The sequence below is a fragment of the Nuphar pumila genome, chromosome 6 (genome assembly GCF_984573655.1).
Source record: "Nuphar pumila chromosome 6, dmNupPumi1.hap1.1, whole genome shotgun sequence".
NCBI classification, from domain to species: domain Eukaryota; kingdom Viridiplantae; phylum Streptophyta; class Magnoliopsida; order Nymphaeales; family Nymphaeaceae; genus Nuphar; species Nuphar pumila.
This window is the reverse complement of record NC_143254.1, coordinates 53,620,634-53,638,865: the sequence shown is the minus strand read 5'-3', so window position 1 is coordinate 53,638,865 and position 18,232 is coordinate 53,620,634. Positions and strand designations below refer to the sequence as shown.

Sequence of the window (18,232 nt, the reverse complement as noted above, 5' to 3'; positions counted from 1 at the left end):
TCTTTTTCTTTTTCTTTTTTATTTCTTTTAATTCTAGTACCAAAAGGTACCTTGGGGGGCCCACTCAAATAGACGTTGTTGTGACCGTTGGAGGGGCCTCCAACTTCTATGAGTGGAGCCCCTCCAAGGCTCCTTTTTGTGGTTATAAATAGGGGCTCTCCCCTTTGTATTTCTTCATGGCTTTGAGTCAAAGCCCAAGTGTTTAATAAATTGATTCCATTGTTTTTATGCCTTTGTGCATTTGTGGGTTATTTGTGAGTTGTGCCTTTGTGCACAAGTGTTCTTATTATGCATTCGTGGTGGGTTTATTATCAAGAATATTAAGGTCTTGATCTTAGTATCTTGGTGGAGATACTTTTACATGGTATCAGAGCCAGGTTGAAGAAGGAGGACAGTGCATCCCGCCACTTGTGAAGTACCTCGGTAATCGTGCCCTCAAGTAAGTGAAGTTTTGAAGTATATCATCTTCTTCGGGCGATATTTTAGAAGCAACTTTTGTCAAGAAAAGTTGAAAAAACTCTTAAGGTACACATTATTTTCTATCATCTTACCTCTCTAATGGGTGAAAAAGACTCCCATTTCTTCCTTGGGTTTAAACTTAGTGGTTCGAACTATCATGTTTGGGCCGACAATATGAAAGCCCATATCAAAGGGAAAGGCCTTTGGGGATACGTTCAAGGTTCCATATCGGAACCTGAACCTAAACTTTCTATCATAGAGAAAGGGGATATTAAGATTCTTGAAGGTGAAGATAGACAAAAGGCCCTTGAAGAATATTCAAAAAAGCATGATGAGTGGGAAATGAAGAACTTCAAAATTTTATACTGGATTTTTTCGTTCGTTAAAACCAAGATCAATGCCAACATCATTAAGTTTAAAAGGGCCTCCGAAGCTTGGTTGTACCTTGAAAAAATGTATACTTCAAGGGACTTATCACACAAATATTATCTCCAAAAGAAAGCTTTGACTATTCAACAAAATGATTTGTCTATTCGGGAATATTTTGCCGAATTATCATCTATTTGGGACGAGCTTGCTATGCTCGAACCAAAATGGAGCGGAGAAGCTATTGAATTAAGACACAAGCAACTAGAGGAGGATCGATTTTTTAATTTTTTAAATGGTCTTAGACCTGAATTTGAGCAAATTCGGTCCTCTCTCCTATCCGCTTTCACATCCCCTTCTATTGAAGATGTCATCACCAAGCTAAGTGGTGAGGAAACACGTATGGGGATTAGTAAAAATAACCCGAGTATTCTTGCTACCCTTCTCAAAGTGATTATGAAGTGGTTAATGCCGTGTCAAGTCCCGAAAATAGCTTGAAAACCTACAAACCTCCACATTTCAAGAATCAAGGGCAAGGAAGAAATGATCGATATGGCAAGAGAGACTATAGCAAATTAACTTGCCATTTTTGTAAAGAACCGGGGCATATCAAACCCCTTTGTCCTAAATGGAAGAAATTTCTTGCCGCGGCTTTAGCATCCCAATCAGAAGAACGACCTTCGTCATCAAATGAGTCTCTTTCGCTTCAACAAATTGTGGATGCTCTTCAACCTATTCTCAAAGGAGGCATTTCTGGAGCCGCTATGTCATCCTCATCCTCTCTCGGTAAGTCATCTTGGCTCCTTGATTCCGGTGCCTCATTTCATATGACTCCAAGTCCTTGTTTTCTCTCTGATTATTCTAAAAATTTTCTTTCATCTTTTGTCTCAACGGCGGATGGAACACCTCTTGAAATTAAAGGAATGGACAATTTTGAAAAACAAGACTTCTTTATCCCAAAAATTTGTCTTATACCAAAATTAAACTTAAATTTACTTTCCGTTTCTCAACTCTCGGACCATGGTTGCGATATAAGGTTTTCTTCTAATAAATGTTGGATACAGGATCGCCAGTCCGAGAAGTTGCTTGGGGAAGGCTCTAGGAGAGGCGACCTCTACTATGTTGATTTTCTTAAAATTCCGAAGGATCAATTTTGTAATGTTGTTCAAAACAAAGATATTCATGTATGGCATAAGAGATTGGGTTATCCCAACATTGTTAAAATCTCTTATTTGCCCTTTATTAAGCATCTTTGTAATGAAAATTTTGTTTGTAATGAATGTATTCTTGGAAAAATGAAAAGTCTCCCTTTTCCTCAAAGATTTATGTTTACAACAAGACCTTTTGAAATTGTTCACTCCGATGTATGGGGTCCGGCTCCGGTGATATCTAAGGGAGGTTTCTCATACTATGTTATCTATGTGGACGATTTCACTAGGTTTAGTTGGATATATTTTCTTAAACATAAATATGAAGTTTTCTCAACTTTTAAAACATTTCATGTGATGGTTTTAAATCAATTCAATGGAAAGTTAAAAATTCTTAGAACCGATTCGGGTGGCGAATATCTTTCCAATGAATTCAAAAGTTATCTTGAAAATTATGGAATTCTCCATCAAAAGTCTTATCCTAAAACTCCCCAACAAAATGGGTTGGCGGAACGAAAACATAGGATATTATTAAAACAACACGAACTTTGCTCATTTCACAAAATATTCCGAAGAAACTTTGGGCGGAGGCCGCTCTTACTTCTGTCTATCTCATAAACAGACTTCCATCTAAAAACTTGAACAAAATTTCCCCATTTGAAAAATTATACGAAAAAGAACCTGATTATAGCAGGTTAAGGGTTTTTGGATGTAAATGTTTTGTCCTTACTGATAAAAATGACAAAATCTCCCCTAAGGCCATTCCTTGTGCCTTTCTTGGTTATTCTGAAACTCATAAAGGCTTTCACTGTTATGATATTAAAAGTGATAAACTATATGTTTCCAGAAATGTAAGCTTCTTGGAAAATGTTAGTGGTTTCGAGAAACTTGAAACTAATGACGAGAATATAGACTATTCTTTTCTGTTTGATTTATTAACTGAAGATGATGATACTAGTGATGATGAAACAAATCAAAATGACTTGAATAATAATGAAACTCATTCTGATTCCTCAACACTTCATCAACACATCAATGAAGAATCACATAGAGATCCTATAACCTACTCTCATAGAGATAGAAATATTTTTAGAAGTGCCCTCGAAAGATATGATAGTGAGCCTACCCCTTCGAGTGAAGAAAATCTTCGTAGGACCGAAAGATCAAGAAGACCCCCTTCTAGGTTCATCTCATATGAGTCATTTTCACCAAAATATAGAGTCTGTCTAAGCGCCATTCACTCTTACTTAGAACCTAGGGATTTCCAGGAAGCACGAAAATGTCCGGAATGGATAGTCGCTATGAATAATGAACTTGAAGCCCTAAAGAAAGCAAAGACATGGGAGTTTCAAGACCTCCCTAAAGACAAGAAAGCAATAGGGTGTAGATGGGTGTTTAAAGTCAAAACTAAGAGTGATGGGTCCCTTAGAGATATAAGGCCCGCTTAGTTGCAAAAGGATATGGTAAAAAATATGGGATTGATTATGAGGAGACCTTTGCCCCGGTTGCTCGGATGGTCACCGTACGTTGTCTTATAACCGTTGCTTCAATCAATAAATGGAACATCTATCAGATGGATGTTAAGAATGAGTTTCTAAACGGAGATCTAAACGAAGAAGTATATATGGATGCTCCTCCTGGAATGGAGTCTCCTAAAGGGAAAGTGCTTCGTCTTCGGAAAGCTCTTTATGGTTTAAAACAAGCTTCCAAGGCTTGGTATGATAGGTTTAACTCCGTAATGTTAAAAAATAGTTTTTCATCCTGCTTTACTGATACTGCTTTGTTTGTTAGAAAATCTAATGCAGAGATTGTTATTCTACTACTTTATGTGGATGACATGCTTATAACTGGGAGCGACTCTAAAGGGATTAAAAGCATAAAATCCATTTTAAAGGATAAGTTTGAAATGTCTGACTTGGGTTTCTTAACTTATTTTTTGGGTATTGAGGTAGCATACTCTCATAGAGGATATTTTTTGTCTCAAACTAAGCTTGCATCTGAGATTATTGACAGGTCAGGTATTACAGATGATAAAATTTGTGAAACTCTTGCTATAGTAGGAGCTAAAATGAAGATTGATGATGGTGTTCCTCTCTTCGATCATACTCCCTACAGGCAACTAGTAGGATCGTTGATGTACCAAAGTATCACCAGACCAGATATCTCACATGCGGTGCATACGGCAAGTCAGTTTCAGCATGCACCAACTTCTGTTCACATGGGTGCTATCTTACGTGTCGTAAGATACCTAAAGAACACTATTAATAAGGGAGTTTTTCTGTCTTCTTCTTCTGAGTTAAAATTAATCGCTTATACTGACTCTGATTGGGGAGGTGACCCAAATAACCGTCACTCCACCACTGGTTTTTGTGTTTTCTTAGGAGACTCATTGATCTCGTGGAGATGCAAGAAGCAGCAAAAGTGTCTCTATCATCAACTGAAGCCGAATATCGTGCCATGGCAACTACTACCATGGAAATTGTTTGGATTCTTCTTGCTGGAAGACATGGGGATCAATATTGAAGGGCCTACCAAGCTTTGCTGTGACAACAAAAGTGCGATTTATATTGCTAAAAATCACACTTTTCATGAGCGGACCAAACACATAAAGATGGATTGTCACTATGTTCGGGAGGCGTATCCCAAAGGAACCATTGACCTTCCATATGTCACGTCCGAATATCAATTGGCGGACTTCTTCACTAAAGCCTTGTGTGCATCGCGCTTCAACTTTCTTCTTAGCAAACTCTCGGTCATCCTGCCCTAAGTTTGAGGGGGGTTGTTAAAATATCTACCTAATCATTTAATGTAATTTATATATTTTATATATATAAGGTAATGCATATACATATATATTAATATATATGTATATGTATCTACTTATTATATATATAAAATATATATTTCTACTTTGTTTAAGCCGTAGGAGTAGTTTAGTCTTTTCCCCTGTTTTACGCACATTCAATTTATGAATGTGATTGTAATTTAGTTTATTTTTCTTTTTCTTTTTCTTTTTTATTTCTTTTAATTCTAGTACCAAAAGGTACCTTGGGGGGCCCACTCAAATAGACGTTGGGCCCATCCAACGGTCACATTTGTGACCGTTGGAGGGGCTCCAACGTCTATGAGTGGAGCCCCTCCAAGGCTCCTTTTTGTGGTTATAAATAGGGGCTCTCCCCTTTGTATTTTTTCATGGCTTTGAGTCAAAGCCCAAGTGTTTAATAAATTGATTCCATTGTTTTTATGCCTTTGTGCATTTGTGGGTTATTTGTGAGTTGTGCCTTTGTGCACAAGTGTTCTTAAGTGTTCTTATTGTGCATTCGTGGTGGGTTTATTATCAAGAATATTAAGGTCTTGATCTTAGTATCTTGGTGGAGATACTTTTACAATATCAACATACCTTGCCTAGGTCTCCGGCTAAAGAAACGATCAATCCGACCATGAGGAACTGATGGTCGCTCTTGTATATCTGCAGTTCTACTAGCTCTGATGGATTGATTTGTATCCTCTTCAACTTCATTTGTACGTATAATTATTGGAGGTAATGGAGCTTTTGGTTGTGCATCTTTATGTTTGGATTTGGAAATAGTGCTTAATTGTTGTGCACTGTCCTCCAAATCTCTCCATCACATATCCTCTAATCTCAACGTATTTTCTTCTACAATAGGAAGTTCTGGATTGATATCCCATTTTCGACTAGGCCCTTCTTTATAGTGATTGTTGCACCTTTTATAACAATAATATAAAATATGAGTGCTAATAAACAATCAATGATAAAAAAAGAGAAAAAATACCAAAACAAAAGTACAACACAATTTAATTATTCCTGTCAATCAATCGAAGATTGGAATGAATATACACTAAGGTATCAACACGATCTTCATTGATCCTATTTCTTTTAACATTGTGAATGTAACTATAGGTTCTCCACACTCTTTCTGCAGAAGATGTGCTAATAGGTTGAGATAAAACCTTAATGGCTAATGCTCTCAACTCCGGTGTATCACCACCATAAAAACGCCACCAATTAAGCACTGACATTGTAGGATTCAGTGCATCTATTCGTGTTGCATTTCGGCTAAATCTTTCACTTCTTGATGTAAAAGCCACAAGTTGTGACCTATAAAGTTTAGATAACTCTTCATTTCCAAAAGATATGACTTCAAGCGCGAGCATTGCACCGTCTAAGATATCATTATCCTTTTCTGCAAAAAAAAATGTTTAGTAACTATAACAAGAAAATGCAAATGAAATAATAAAATAATTAAATCATTTAACTTTAAACTTTATTAAATAGATAAAATTAAATTTTTACCAAGAGAAACTCGTTTGACCCCTCCTGCTGCTGGGATTTTGAGATACTCCAACTTGTAATATTTTGGACTAAGCATGTGGGCTAGACTATGGAGATGCACATTCATTCTATCCCATCTATTTGAGACAATCTTATGAATCTTTTCATATAAATCTGGTTGTCCTTTTAGATTGTCTTTGATTTCCCTCAACATGTTGTCCATGCCTTCATACACTTCACCAGTTATAGGGCCTTCCTGATCACAAAATTTAATCATCTTATAGATGGGTTTTGTAATCAATAATGCTAAATGTACAGAATCCTAATATTCTTCATCAAGAACAGTTGTTTCTGTTGTAACAACCCTTTTTTTCATAATTTCATCCGTGCATGATTGCTTCCAATCGCTCCATCTATCTGAAATTACTGTGAGCCTTAAGCTCTCCCTCACATCAAGCAAGCGTTTCAAAGTAGTATAATGTGAAGCAAACCTTGTTTTTGCAATCTTTATTAATTCTAATTTTTCATTGCTTCTAAAGATTGCTAGTGTTTTTGAATGATTTGTGATATACTTCACAATTTCTTTACTTTGCAAATATGTTTCTCCCAACCAATGAAACTCATGTGCCAAATCCTTGAAGATCAAATTAAGTGTGTGCATAACACAAGGTGACCAAAAAATATACTTGTATGTTTGTTTTAATTCTTCACCTGCTAACTTGCAATTTGCTGCATTGTCTCTAATCACTTGCACTACATTAGAAGGCCCCACAAGTTTAAATCCCGTCTTCAAAAACTCGGCAATGTTTGCAGCTGACTGTTGCACATTAGAAAAATCGCTTGCATATAAGAACATCGAGCCAAAACAGTTTGAGGCAAGTATATTTATCAAGTGTTTGTTCTTGATATTTGTCCAACCGTCTGAGACAATGGAAACTCCAAACTCCTCAAACTTTTCTCGAAATTCATTTAAATCCCTGTGAACACACTCTTTCTCACTGTCAAGCAACGTTGTTCGCGCTTTTTCATATGATGGGGGTTTATATCCGGGCACTTTACTAACTGCAGATATCATCTCTTCCCAATATGGTGATCGAAGCACATTGAAAGGTATGCCATTTGCACACAAAAATCTGATAATTTTGTGATCTACATCATCTCTTTCTACCTTTTTAAAGGTATCACGAATATCAACTGTTTTTCGGTTTCCACTAGATGATGTAGTCATACTAATAGGCTTCTTCGGAGTATCACTTCTTGATCTCCTCAACTCAAATGCACTTGATGAAACCTCCACTCGACGAACTTGCCTCTTAATTTTTTTGCCAATTCTGCATTTTTTGCAACAACAGGGCAAAAGGCAATCCCAACACTTTGTTCCTTTAGAGATCCCATGAGATGTGCAAAAACTCGAGTATATGACCCATGATAAATATTTTTGCAGTGCCTGCACATAAAAACTTGGGTTCCACCTTGCTTTCCTTGCCCACTCTTCTTTTGTTTCAATACATGGCGCCATAGCACTATTGTTTTATGCATACTAGGTGGTTCATCATCTTGGTCATCTTCAGAATAGTAGTCATCCAAGTTATATTCTTCTTCATCTTCCTCATCAAAACAATATTCGTTTCGGTCCTCAAACTGATATGGACAAGCAAAAGACCTCTTCTTGCCCTTCCCAACACCACTAGATGATTCATGCTCCAAATTGTACAAAAAATCATCATCGCCATCAGAATTATCGTGATCATAGCTTGAGATGGTCATTAATGAAGCAAAGAACATGCAAATATATCTGCATCATAAAAGTATCAGAATCAACCTAAAATACTTTAAAAAAGCTATTATTAACAGTAAATGATGGAGAGTGAAGAACACAAATCATTACTCATAATTTACCAATTACTAAAACAAATAAATAAACATCATTTAAGGAGGTGAAAGATCTATGATTCTATAATATACTATGATAAAGCAAACAAAATTAAAAAAAAAAGTTCTATCAAAAGTTTGCATTTATGAAAAAATGCCAAAATAAGATAACATAACAACGAAGAAAAACAAAATTCATATTGGCCGACTGTTACTAGCAATAATGATATTTATTTAAAATTTTAAACAACTAGCTGCAACATACTAGTTGTCCCACTCTTCTAATAGAGTAAATGAGCCGAGCCTGGGTGTGCCCACACTCGGTATATCAAAGAATTCATACTTAATAGGGATGATAAGCTCAATCATGCTTGGTATACATTTTGTATAATATGTTTTTATAATATGAATTCAAGAATTTTCCTATAATATATTTTTTATATATTATAGGATACTTATAAGTATCTCTTTTGTTTTGTTTCTTTTATCATGCTTGGTTCACTTGATCAACATGTAAGTTCAGAATTCACATAAGCAAAATCACTTCAAGAGATCAAGGAGAGAACGGATTCTAGAAGTCTGCAAGATCAAACACCATAATGAAACCATGAGACAACTTGTGGAGGCAGAACATGTTTTTCATTGACTTTGAAATTGAAAACATTAAATCAATAATCCATATATATCCAACAGTAAAAGAATAATAAAAGTGATCTAGTCAATCTGATCAGGAATCAGGATTCAAGCAATCGTCAAAATGACTTAAAAGTTAAAACCTACAAGAATGATAAAAAAATACCGCATTAACCCTTATTTCTAAAAAAGACGACCAAATAAACTCCGTTAAACCACAAAATGTGAAATGTTTCTCAACCAATATACTGTTCATTCATGGGACTCAAATAAGAATATAAATGATCATCATATTGATAACACAAAAGAAAAAGACCATCATGTTAATGCAACGGGAAAATGAAACAATTAGTCTCTAACAATCCCCTGTTCCCTAAATGTACTTTCTAGAGAGAATGAAGGAATCAAACCTCTACTCACGAGCTGAACCTCACACCACACAAGTCCTATATCACTCGAAAACTCTTCATCAAAGCAAAATATGGGCCTCCCAGTCCAGTTAAAAAAAAAATTTAAAAGCTCGTTCCTAGCCCAGCTCCGATTCCATATGAAATAGATTTTTATCCATTTTTATAGCCCAACCCTGACTGCAACAAATAGTTTGATTTGTCCATATGAAATAGATTTTTATTAATAATTGTAGCCATTTTTATTTTATCTCAAAAAAAAAACGACGCTGGGTACTGGGCTGGGCTACAAAAATGGATAAAAATCTATTTCATATGGAATCAGGGCTGGGCTAGGACTGGGCTTTTAAAAAATAAAAAACAAATAACTGTTTCGGGAGGCTACCGTAACAATTATTTTTTTTTAAAAGCCCAGTCCTAACCGGCTAGCCCAACCCTGATTCCATATGAAATAGATTTTTATCCATTTTTGTAGCCCAACCCAGTCCTACCCAGCCCTGACTGCAGCAAATAGTTCGATTTGTCCATATGAAATAGATTTTTATTAATAATTGTAGCCATTTTTTATTTTATGTCAAAAAAAAAAAAAAATCGGGGACGCTGTCCCCGAACCAGTGTTACGCCTCAGGTACTGAGGCGTACGCCTCAGAGGCGAAGCGCAGGCTCAATGCCTCGCTTCGACTCATCGCATTTGTTGTGAGAGGCGTACGCCTCAGTTCCTCTCACAACAAATTTTGGATGACCTCGAGCGAATCGAGAGGTCGCCGGACGTCAGTGGAAGAGAGAGGAACATACCTGAACAGAGACACTGCCAACGTCGATCGAGGTCTTCAGATGTCAACAACGGAGGAGGTCGCCGATCGTCAGAGGTAGCAGATCGGCGGAGGTAGCAGATCGTCGGAAGCCGCCGATCGTCGGAGGTTGCCGGTCGTCGGAGGTTGCCGGTCGTCGGAGGTTGCCGATCGTCGGTGGCCGAAAATGAGAGAGAGAGAGAGAGAGAGAGAGAGAGAGAGAGAGGAGTCGGGTGAAAAAGCAAAACCCTGAGCCTTCGTTCTTAAGTTTTCACGATTTTTTTTAAATGTCTGTTTTGCCCTTATTCAGATTTTTTTTAGTTTCTTGTTTTTCACGTCTCAATTTCGTTTTGAAAAAGGGTAAAATTGGTATTTTGTAAACACGTCCCCCTTTAAGGGGGGCGCGTTTCCCTTTAAATGGGGACACGTTTTTCTTTAAAGGGAAACATGTCCCTTTAAACGAGGGATGCGTCTCCCTTTAAAGGGAGACGCGTCCCCCTATAAAGAGAAGCGCGTCCTCCTTTAAAGGGGGATGCGCTTCCTTTTAAAGGAGGACGCATTTCTTTTTTACGTGCGCTTCCCTGTGCGTTTCGGAAGCACCGCGTTTCGCGCTTCTGAAACGCGTCTCGGGGAAGCGCGCTTCCCCTTATGCATATGCGTTTCCGGTAACTCTGGTTCATCCATACGCAGCACCCCACGCCCCACAACGTGGCCAACGAAGCTGATCTCCTCCTGCCTGAAGCGACACTTCTCTTGTTTGACATAGAGGTCATTCTCCTTCAGCAGTGCCCGACATTTTCCTCCATGTTGATGCTGTAGATCACGATATTATCCAGGTAGACCACCACGAACTTGTCTAAGGGCAAAAGATCTGGTTCATTAAAGTCGTGAACGTGGCTGGAGCATTTGTCAACCCGAATGACATTACTAAGAATTCGTAAGCACCATAGCGAGTGATGCAAGTTATCTTCGGCTCATCACCTTCAGCAATCTTCACCTGCCAGTAACCCGATTGCAAATCTAACTTAGAAAAGATACAGGCACTGCCTAGCTGATCGAACAAGTCTGCTATCAATGACAATGAGTACTTGTTCTTCACCGTGACCTTGTTTAAAGCACGGTAATCCGCACATAACCGTTTGGAACCGTCATGTTTCCTCTGAAAAAGAACCGGGGTGCCAAATGGGGCTTTCGATGGACGAACGATGCTTGCGTCTAACATCTCGTCTAACTGCCTGCGTAGCTCCTTCAACTCAGCTGACCCCATACAGTATGAAACCATTATGGGAGGCTTCACTTTCAGAGTCAACTCAATCTTATGGTCGACCTCACGTCTTGGTGAAAGACGCTTTGGCAATTCTGGAGGAATCACCTACCGAAACTCCTCCAACAGTAGGGATAAGGTCAGCAGCACTGCTGCTTCTACCTTCCCTTCTTCTGTACGCACATCAATTAAGAATGTCTGCTCCCCATGCTTGACACTCTTTTTCAGCTGCATCGTTGATAACAATGAAGACTTGCCTTTCTGCATAAGGCACTGCACTGTGTGGGACAAGTTTGGCCCCATAATCGTCAACGTGTTAAACTTTGGCAGCATCATAACATTCTAGCTTCGCAGAAGCTCTATACCCAGAATCATCTTGCAATCGTCCAGGGGCACCATAGAGAAGCTGACTTTGCCGGCCCAACTCTCCTCTTGGATAGCCTCATCTCTGGCTTCACCGAGGATGGTCTTGGCCTCAAAGTTTACCGTTTTGATGGTCTTCTGCTTTGGCTCGGGCTTCAAGCCCAACCGCTCTGTCTCTTCCCGCGAGACAAAGTTGTGTGTGGCCCCAGAGTCTACCATAGCTGAAGTAGACTTTCCATTCATAATTACTTCGAGGTACATCAGTTCTTTACTAACCTGCGTGTTCTCAACTACACAACTTCTAACTGCATTGATCGACCACATGGCTTCCATCCGCGGTTGCATGATCTTAGTGTCACTGCATTCAGTATCACTGCATTCTTCCACTGTTGTCGTCAATGAAGTGATCTGCCCCATCTGTAAGTTCACCTGCTCTTGCAGGCTCTCCACCATGTCATTCAGTCTACCGAATGATTCAACTGCGCGTGAAATCGCTTCCTCGTGCGAAGTCACATCTTTCACCAGCTTGTTGACAGTTGTAGCCATCTCTTCTTGGCCTCGAGGTAAACCCATCTTCTCAGCTTCGACAACTGCCTTGCCTTTGGTGTTGCGCAAATTTTGATAAGGCGCCACGATGTCTTGCTCACAAATCGCAGCCTGTCGGCGTGTCTGTCGACACCGACTCCAGAGTCCCTTCCCTAGCACGAGAACGGGCTCTGGTACCGCTTGTCACGGGCCTATTTCCTCCAATGAGCCAGGGCGGCGCGACAGTCCTTCCTTATCGCCATAAGCCTACTTGTTAGCTCACTTGCTAGTCGCGGAAGCTTGTAATCAGAGTGCAAGAGAGCAAGAGAGAATAGAGGGGAAAAATTGCAATCACAACGAGGGTGAACAAAAGAAAGCTCAACGCATTTAATTCATTCACAATTTTGCCCGAGGGCTATTACAGTTCAAGCATATGCGCTGCCCCTTCGGGGTATTGATTCACCTGAACCGGCAACTTACATCAGACTCAACAAAAGCAAAACAGACTCTAAACACAACTTTACAATGTAAGTCGCAAGGAAACACTAGTAGTCTCAATTATGTATCTGTATTTTTTTTTTCAGCAACACCATTTTGCTTTGGACTGTAAGGACATGACATCTGATGTACTATGTAAGAATTTTTCAAACATGTGACTAATATATTCTTTCCTTGAATCTGAGCGGAGAATGTTAATTCTTGATGAGAAATGGGTTTCAATCATTACATTTTTTTTTTTGAATATATCAAAAAGTTAACTTCTATTCTTCATAAAGTAAGCCCAGGTGTATCTAGTACAATCATCAATGAAAGTAACAAAGTAAATAGGCCTCCCTTTGACAACACTGCAAATGACCCCCAAACATCTGAGTAAACAAGATTGACTCTACTACCCTAGACCCAAAAGGTAAAACATTACTCTTAGCCAATTTGCAACTTTCACAATTTTTTACATGTTTAGAAATAGACACCCTGGATCCTTTCAAGCTATTTAAAGATACAAGATAATGAAGTCTAGAACTAGATATATGTCCAAGCCGCAAATGACAAAGCATAGCATCATCCAAAACTGTAGCTCCTAGATTGACTTCTCATCTTCTTTGCAATCTTATATCCAACCAATCCGGGTAATAGAGGTCTCCTTTTCTATGATCAATCCCAATCTTCTTCCCTGATAATTGATCTTTCACAACACAACCAAGAGGAGTGAAAATGACATTACATTTTAGTTTTGTCAATTGGCCAAACTGAAATAAGGTTCATAGCAAGAGAGGGTATATGGTGAACTTCAAAGATATTTAATCTCCTCCAAGGACAAGAAAAAAGAGTAATAGATCCAATTTTTGAAAAATGGTCTAAAAGAACCATCTACAGTAAGAATAGAACCAGTACAAGGAACACAATTAGTTAGATTGGATTCATGGGCTGTCATATGACCCTAAATTTATTAACCAATCAGAGGAACTATTCAGGAACTTGCAAGGGCACTACTAGAGGAAGAAGGAGCAGAGGAGTGTGGAACAATGGCTGACTGAGCTAGAATTTGCTGAACTCTTGCTGAGTGCGCTCAAGAGCCTGCGTCTGACCATCAGACAAGGTCTGAGAAGCACTGGTAGCAATAGAAAGAGAGGATTGAGAACCACTAGGTATCTGCACTCCTTTTTGTTTCACATCATCTTCACCAGAAGAAGCAACAAAGGCAACTGCCTTCTTTTGCTCAAGAGATAAGACATGTATGCTTCATATATCCAAGCTCTTTGCAATAGTGGCATGGCATCTAACTGAGCTCATGTTTTTTCTCAAACGTCCAGATCTACCACCACTTTTACCTCCTCTACCACCTTGTTGCCTAAAAGTCACAAGTGCAATTTCCTCGATGGAGCGCGACCCAAGAGACTTATTCTTACTCTCTTCCGCATCAACTCTTCTATGGTTTGAATCAGAGTAGGAAGAGAAGCTCTATGAAAGATTCCATTTTGTAAACTATCAAAATCAGAACGCAGAGCCATTGGCACAAAAATTCTGAATTGATTCACCCTCTTGCTTCAAGGTTTTAAGATCTTAAGATAGTTGGCAAGCCCAATGAGACTGCTCATACTCTTGCTTTAAGTACTCCTAACATTCTCTAGCTTCTTCAAACTTCACTATGTTGCAGTGCAATATTTTGCTCCACCGAGCTTAGAAACCATGACTTAACTTTAGCACTATCTCTATCCCACTCATCAAAAGTCTTATCAAAGTCTTCATTATCACTTTCAAGCTTCTTTTTTGAACCATCCAGATATCCTCCATATCCAAGTCTCTTGACAACTGTTCTTACATACTCAGCCCAGTATTGTCGTCAGTTCAATCCAACTTAATAGGAATAATATGGACTAACTCCTCCATACCTCTCCAACCCCCAGACTACAATAATATGATGCTGCACTAAAGAGAAATCCCAACAATACAAAGGAATAATATGTTGCAAATTGCAGTAATCGAGTCAGCTATAACCCAAATGAAGTCCATCAACAATAATGTTCAGCAATAGGCAAAAAAAACTAGATGGCTGATTCTTAGTCCCAATAGAAGAAACACACAATAACAAAGTACCCTTGTGAGAAATCACTTTCAACAGCTACAACAACTATCAATAGTGCAGCAGACGACAAATATTCTCAACCCAATACTATCCTATCAGCCGATTGTATATAAAAGCTCGAAAACAGATTGCCGCCTCTTATACTCCCAAGAAAATCTACACAAATCATCAACTACTCAATAAGCCTTCATCAAACAGGTTTCCATAGTCATCTAACCAAAACCTACTAGATTAGATCCAAGTGCATACTTTAACCAAAAACCAAGGCAGAATCTATCAAATTTCCAAACTGGTCAAGAAATCACCACAACAACAACAACAACTACGCCTTCATCCCAAAACAATTGGGGTCAGCGATATGAACCAAAAAAGAAATTCATTTTGGGTCTTCCACATGAATCCTTTTCCTCCAATCATTTCTATCCAACGCCATGTCCTCGGTGAGGTTCAAAGCATTCATATCCTTTCCTATCATCTCCATCCAAGTCTTCCTAGGCCTACCCCGACCTCTTTTAACTAATATATTTTCCCATTTCTCCAACCTTCTAACTGGAGCATCATTAGGCCTTCGCCGAATATGTCCAAACCACCGTAAACGATTCTCTCGCATCTTATTTTCAATGGGTGCAACACCTACCTTCTTACGTATCTCTTCGTTCCGAATCTTATCTTTTATTGTATTTCCACACATCCATCTAAGCATCCGCATCTCAGCTACACTCATTTTTTGAATATGATGTCTCTTGGCAGCCCAACATTCCGTACCATATAGTAAAGCGGGTCTAATAGTCGTCCTATAAAACTTTCCCTTCAACCGCAATGGCATTCTACGATCGCACAGCACTCCAGTAGCACTTTTCCATTTCATCCACCCAACCTTTATCCTATGATTTACATCTCCATCAATTTCTCCATACTTTTGAATGATGGATCCCAAATATTTGAAATAATCATTCAACGGTATATCTTGCTCACCAAGCTTCACTACACTCCCATCACTACTTCGTTGCTTACTAAACCGACATTCCATATATTCAGTCTTACTCTTACTCAACTTAAAACCTCTAGCTTCCAATGTCTGTCTCCATAATTCTAACTTAGCATTAACCCCAGCTCTAGACTCATCAATCAAAACAATATCATCAGCAAACAACATACACCACGGTACATTTTCTTGAATTGATCTCGTAAGCTCATCCATCACTATCGCAAATAGGAAAGGGCTTAAAGCAGATCCAGAAATTATTGAAAAATTCACAGAAATCCCAATACTTACCCAAAAGACCTCAAATTTGATCCGATTGAAAACTCTCAAAACACAAACACACAATCAAGGTGACCTACGTCCACTATGAAGATTTTCTAGCCCTCTCTATCTCACGATAGGGATGAGCTTCTCCTCTCTTTTTATTAAATTATTAAGAGCTACATGCCCTTGAAGACTCTTCTCACTATGTACAGTAAATTGAAGTAGATATTCGAAGGTTAGGACTTCCAGCCCAATCTGCATTTGAATATGCTATAACTTTCAAAGGCATTGTCACAAGGTCTATTCTTTGAGGTACTTTATTGGCAATTCCATCCATTAATGTCTCTTTGATATAACACAATATTTTCTTTTCACAGTAGGATGTTCTGGGAGGATGTATATATTATAAAACTTGATTCACTGCAAACACAATATCAGACAGTGCTATAATGCAACAACAATTAGTGGGATGCTCCACTAAGTCCATGATACTATTTGCTTTTTATGTTATCAATCTACTTGCATTCTTAATGTGCTAAACTAGATTAAGGTGATTGCAATTTTGAGTTGCTCGAGTTTGTTCTTGCCTGTCCTTGCAGACCCAGATGGTCCTGGCCTTGATGTTTTTCTCATTCGGGATGTTTATCAACATATCTTGGAGCTGTATAACCCAGAGGTTGTTTTGCTATTATAAATTAAAAAATGGTCTACTTCAATTTAGTTTCTAGTTGACATATTTTTTGGTGGCACCTACAGGTTTTGACAAGGTTGGTTGCTTCTATGATTCAGCTGCTAGAAGGTATAGAAACATATATTCATGGCGTTTCAGAATCAAGGTGGACGAGGGTGGGTTTTTTCTCTTTACCATATTTCCTCATGAATGCTGTCTCTTGGGCTTCATTTTCACATGCAGATTTTTTTCTTTACTATGTTTTTAGTGTTCAGTGTTTCACAGTTAGGGTTGGAACTGTGTGGGGAACATTGAACACTAAGTAAATTTTTGTAGAATGTTCACAAAATGTGGTTTGTTGCATTTGCAAGAGTGGTGCGTTGTTGGTTATCTCCTCAAACAAACCTTTTACAAATATTGCATTCCCTTTCTATGCTAATCAACTAGAACTGTTTGTCTGGGAGATGGCTCTTTTTATCAAACTTTCCTGGCTGGAATCCTTCCATTCTTGTTGTCAGTTTCAAAATAACTTAGTAATCTTTGAAGATTTTTGTTTCACCAGCTTGTTCACTTTGCATTCATTCGTTTCACTTTAAACTTTTTTTATAATATTTTGAATCTCTCTTGGTTTTAGTGAGATTTTGGTGAACTTGAACAGTGGATATTCTCTTCTGAGTAGGCAATTTTGTATTTATTTTTCCCTTGTTTTAATGTTTTCCTAACTATTGCTATATATTTGTTTTAAAGAGTCACTAGTTAACAATTTTTCCCCCATTTCACAGGTGCTGCTAATTACACTTCAATGTCCTCTTATTGGCGAAAAAGGGTATGGACAATCTTGTTTTATCTGCTAGCTTGATCAAATTGCATGAATAATTGTGTGTGTGTTTTTTGTTCAAGGTATTGCATTATTATGTTCTAAACTCTAATTCATGTCATGTACTTCCTCATAGATCAATGGATCCAAAACAGAAGAGCTTCATATTCACATATTCAAAATATTCTTATGTTCATAATGGGTTGTGTTCTTTAATAAATAGTCGCTGCATGACTTCATAGTTTACCTGGGCATTTGCAAGACATGAAGTGGTTCTTAAATATTGAGTAGTTATCAATTTATCATATATCCCAGGTACTTGTGACTGGACTGATTTGGATAAAATTATCTTTGTTGTTTGAGCAAACTTCCTGGAGCCACAGATATCTGTAATTTTTCTACTCATGGCTCATGAGTACTCTATTGCTCTGTAGTGATTGTTTCAGTATACCTTGCAATAGACATTAAAGACTAAACCTGTTTGTGCTTTGGTACATATCTCCATACCAAGGTTGTAAGTAGCGTATCGTTACCCGTATCGGTCGGGCCAATAGTAACACCGTATCGTAGGGATGGCAGTGAACTGGGGGAAAGCGGGGCCCCGCCCCGCCTCGCCCCGTTTGGACCGGGGATGAAGGGTTTGAAACAGGGATGGAGGCGGGGACGAAGGTTAAAATCCATCCCCGTTCGGGGATGGAGGCGGAGATAGAAGTACCCTTTTCCCCACCCCGCCCCGCTCCGCCTCATTCCCGTTTGAACCGGGGATGGAGGTTCTAATCTTGAGGCGGGG

The 18,232-nt window shown here is 38.6% G+C and overlaps 1 protein-coding gene across 3 annotated transcripts in view; it reads left to right on the top strand.

Annotated features, from left to right (window-relative positions):
• The window catches only part of LOC149834864 (uncharacterized), a 254,912-nt gene that overhangs the window by 24,137 nt on the left and 212,543 nt on the right, over nucleotides 1-18,232 (top strand). For all 3 annotated transcript variants that reach the window (XM_090011592.1, XM_090011593.1, XM_090011591.1), the window contains 3 exons: nucleotides 16,555-16,631; nucleotides 16,712-16,801; nucleotides 17,408-17,451. In XM_090011592.1, coding sequence (XP_089867718.1) covers nucleotides 16,555-16,631; nucleotides 16,712-16,801; nucleotides 17,408-17,451 — 211 coding nt within the window. The remainder of the gene's footprint in view (nucleotides 1-16,554; nucleotides 16,632-16,711; nucleotides 16,802-17,407; nucleotides 17,452-18,232) is intronic.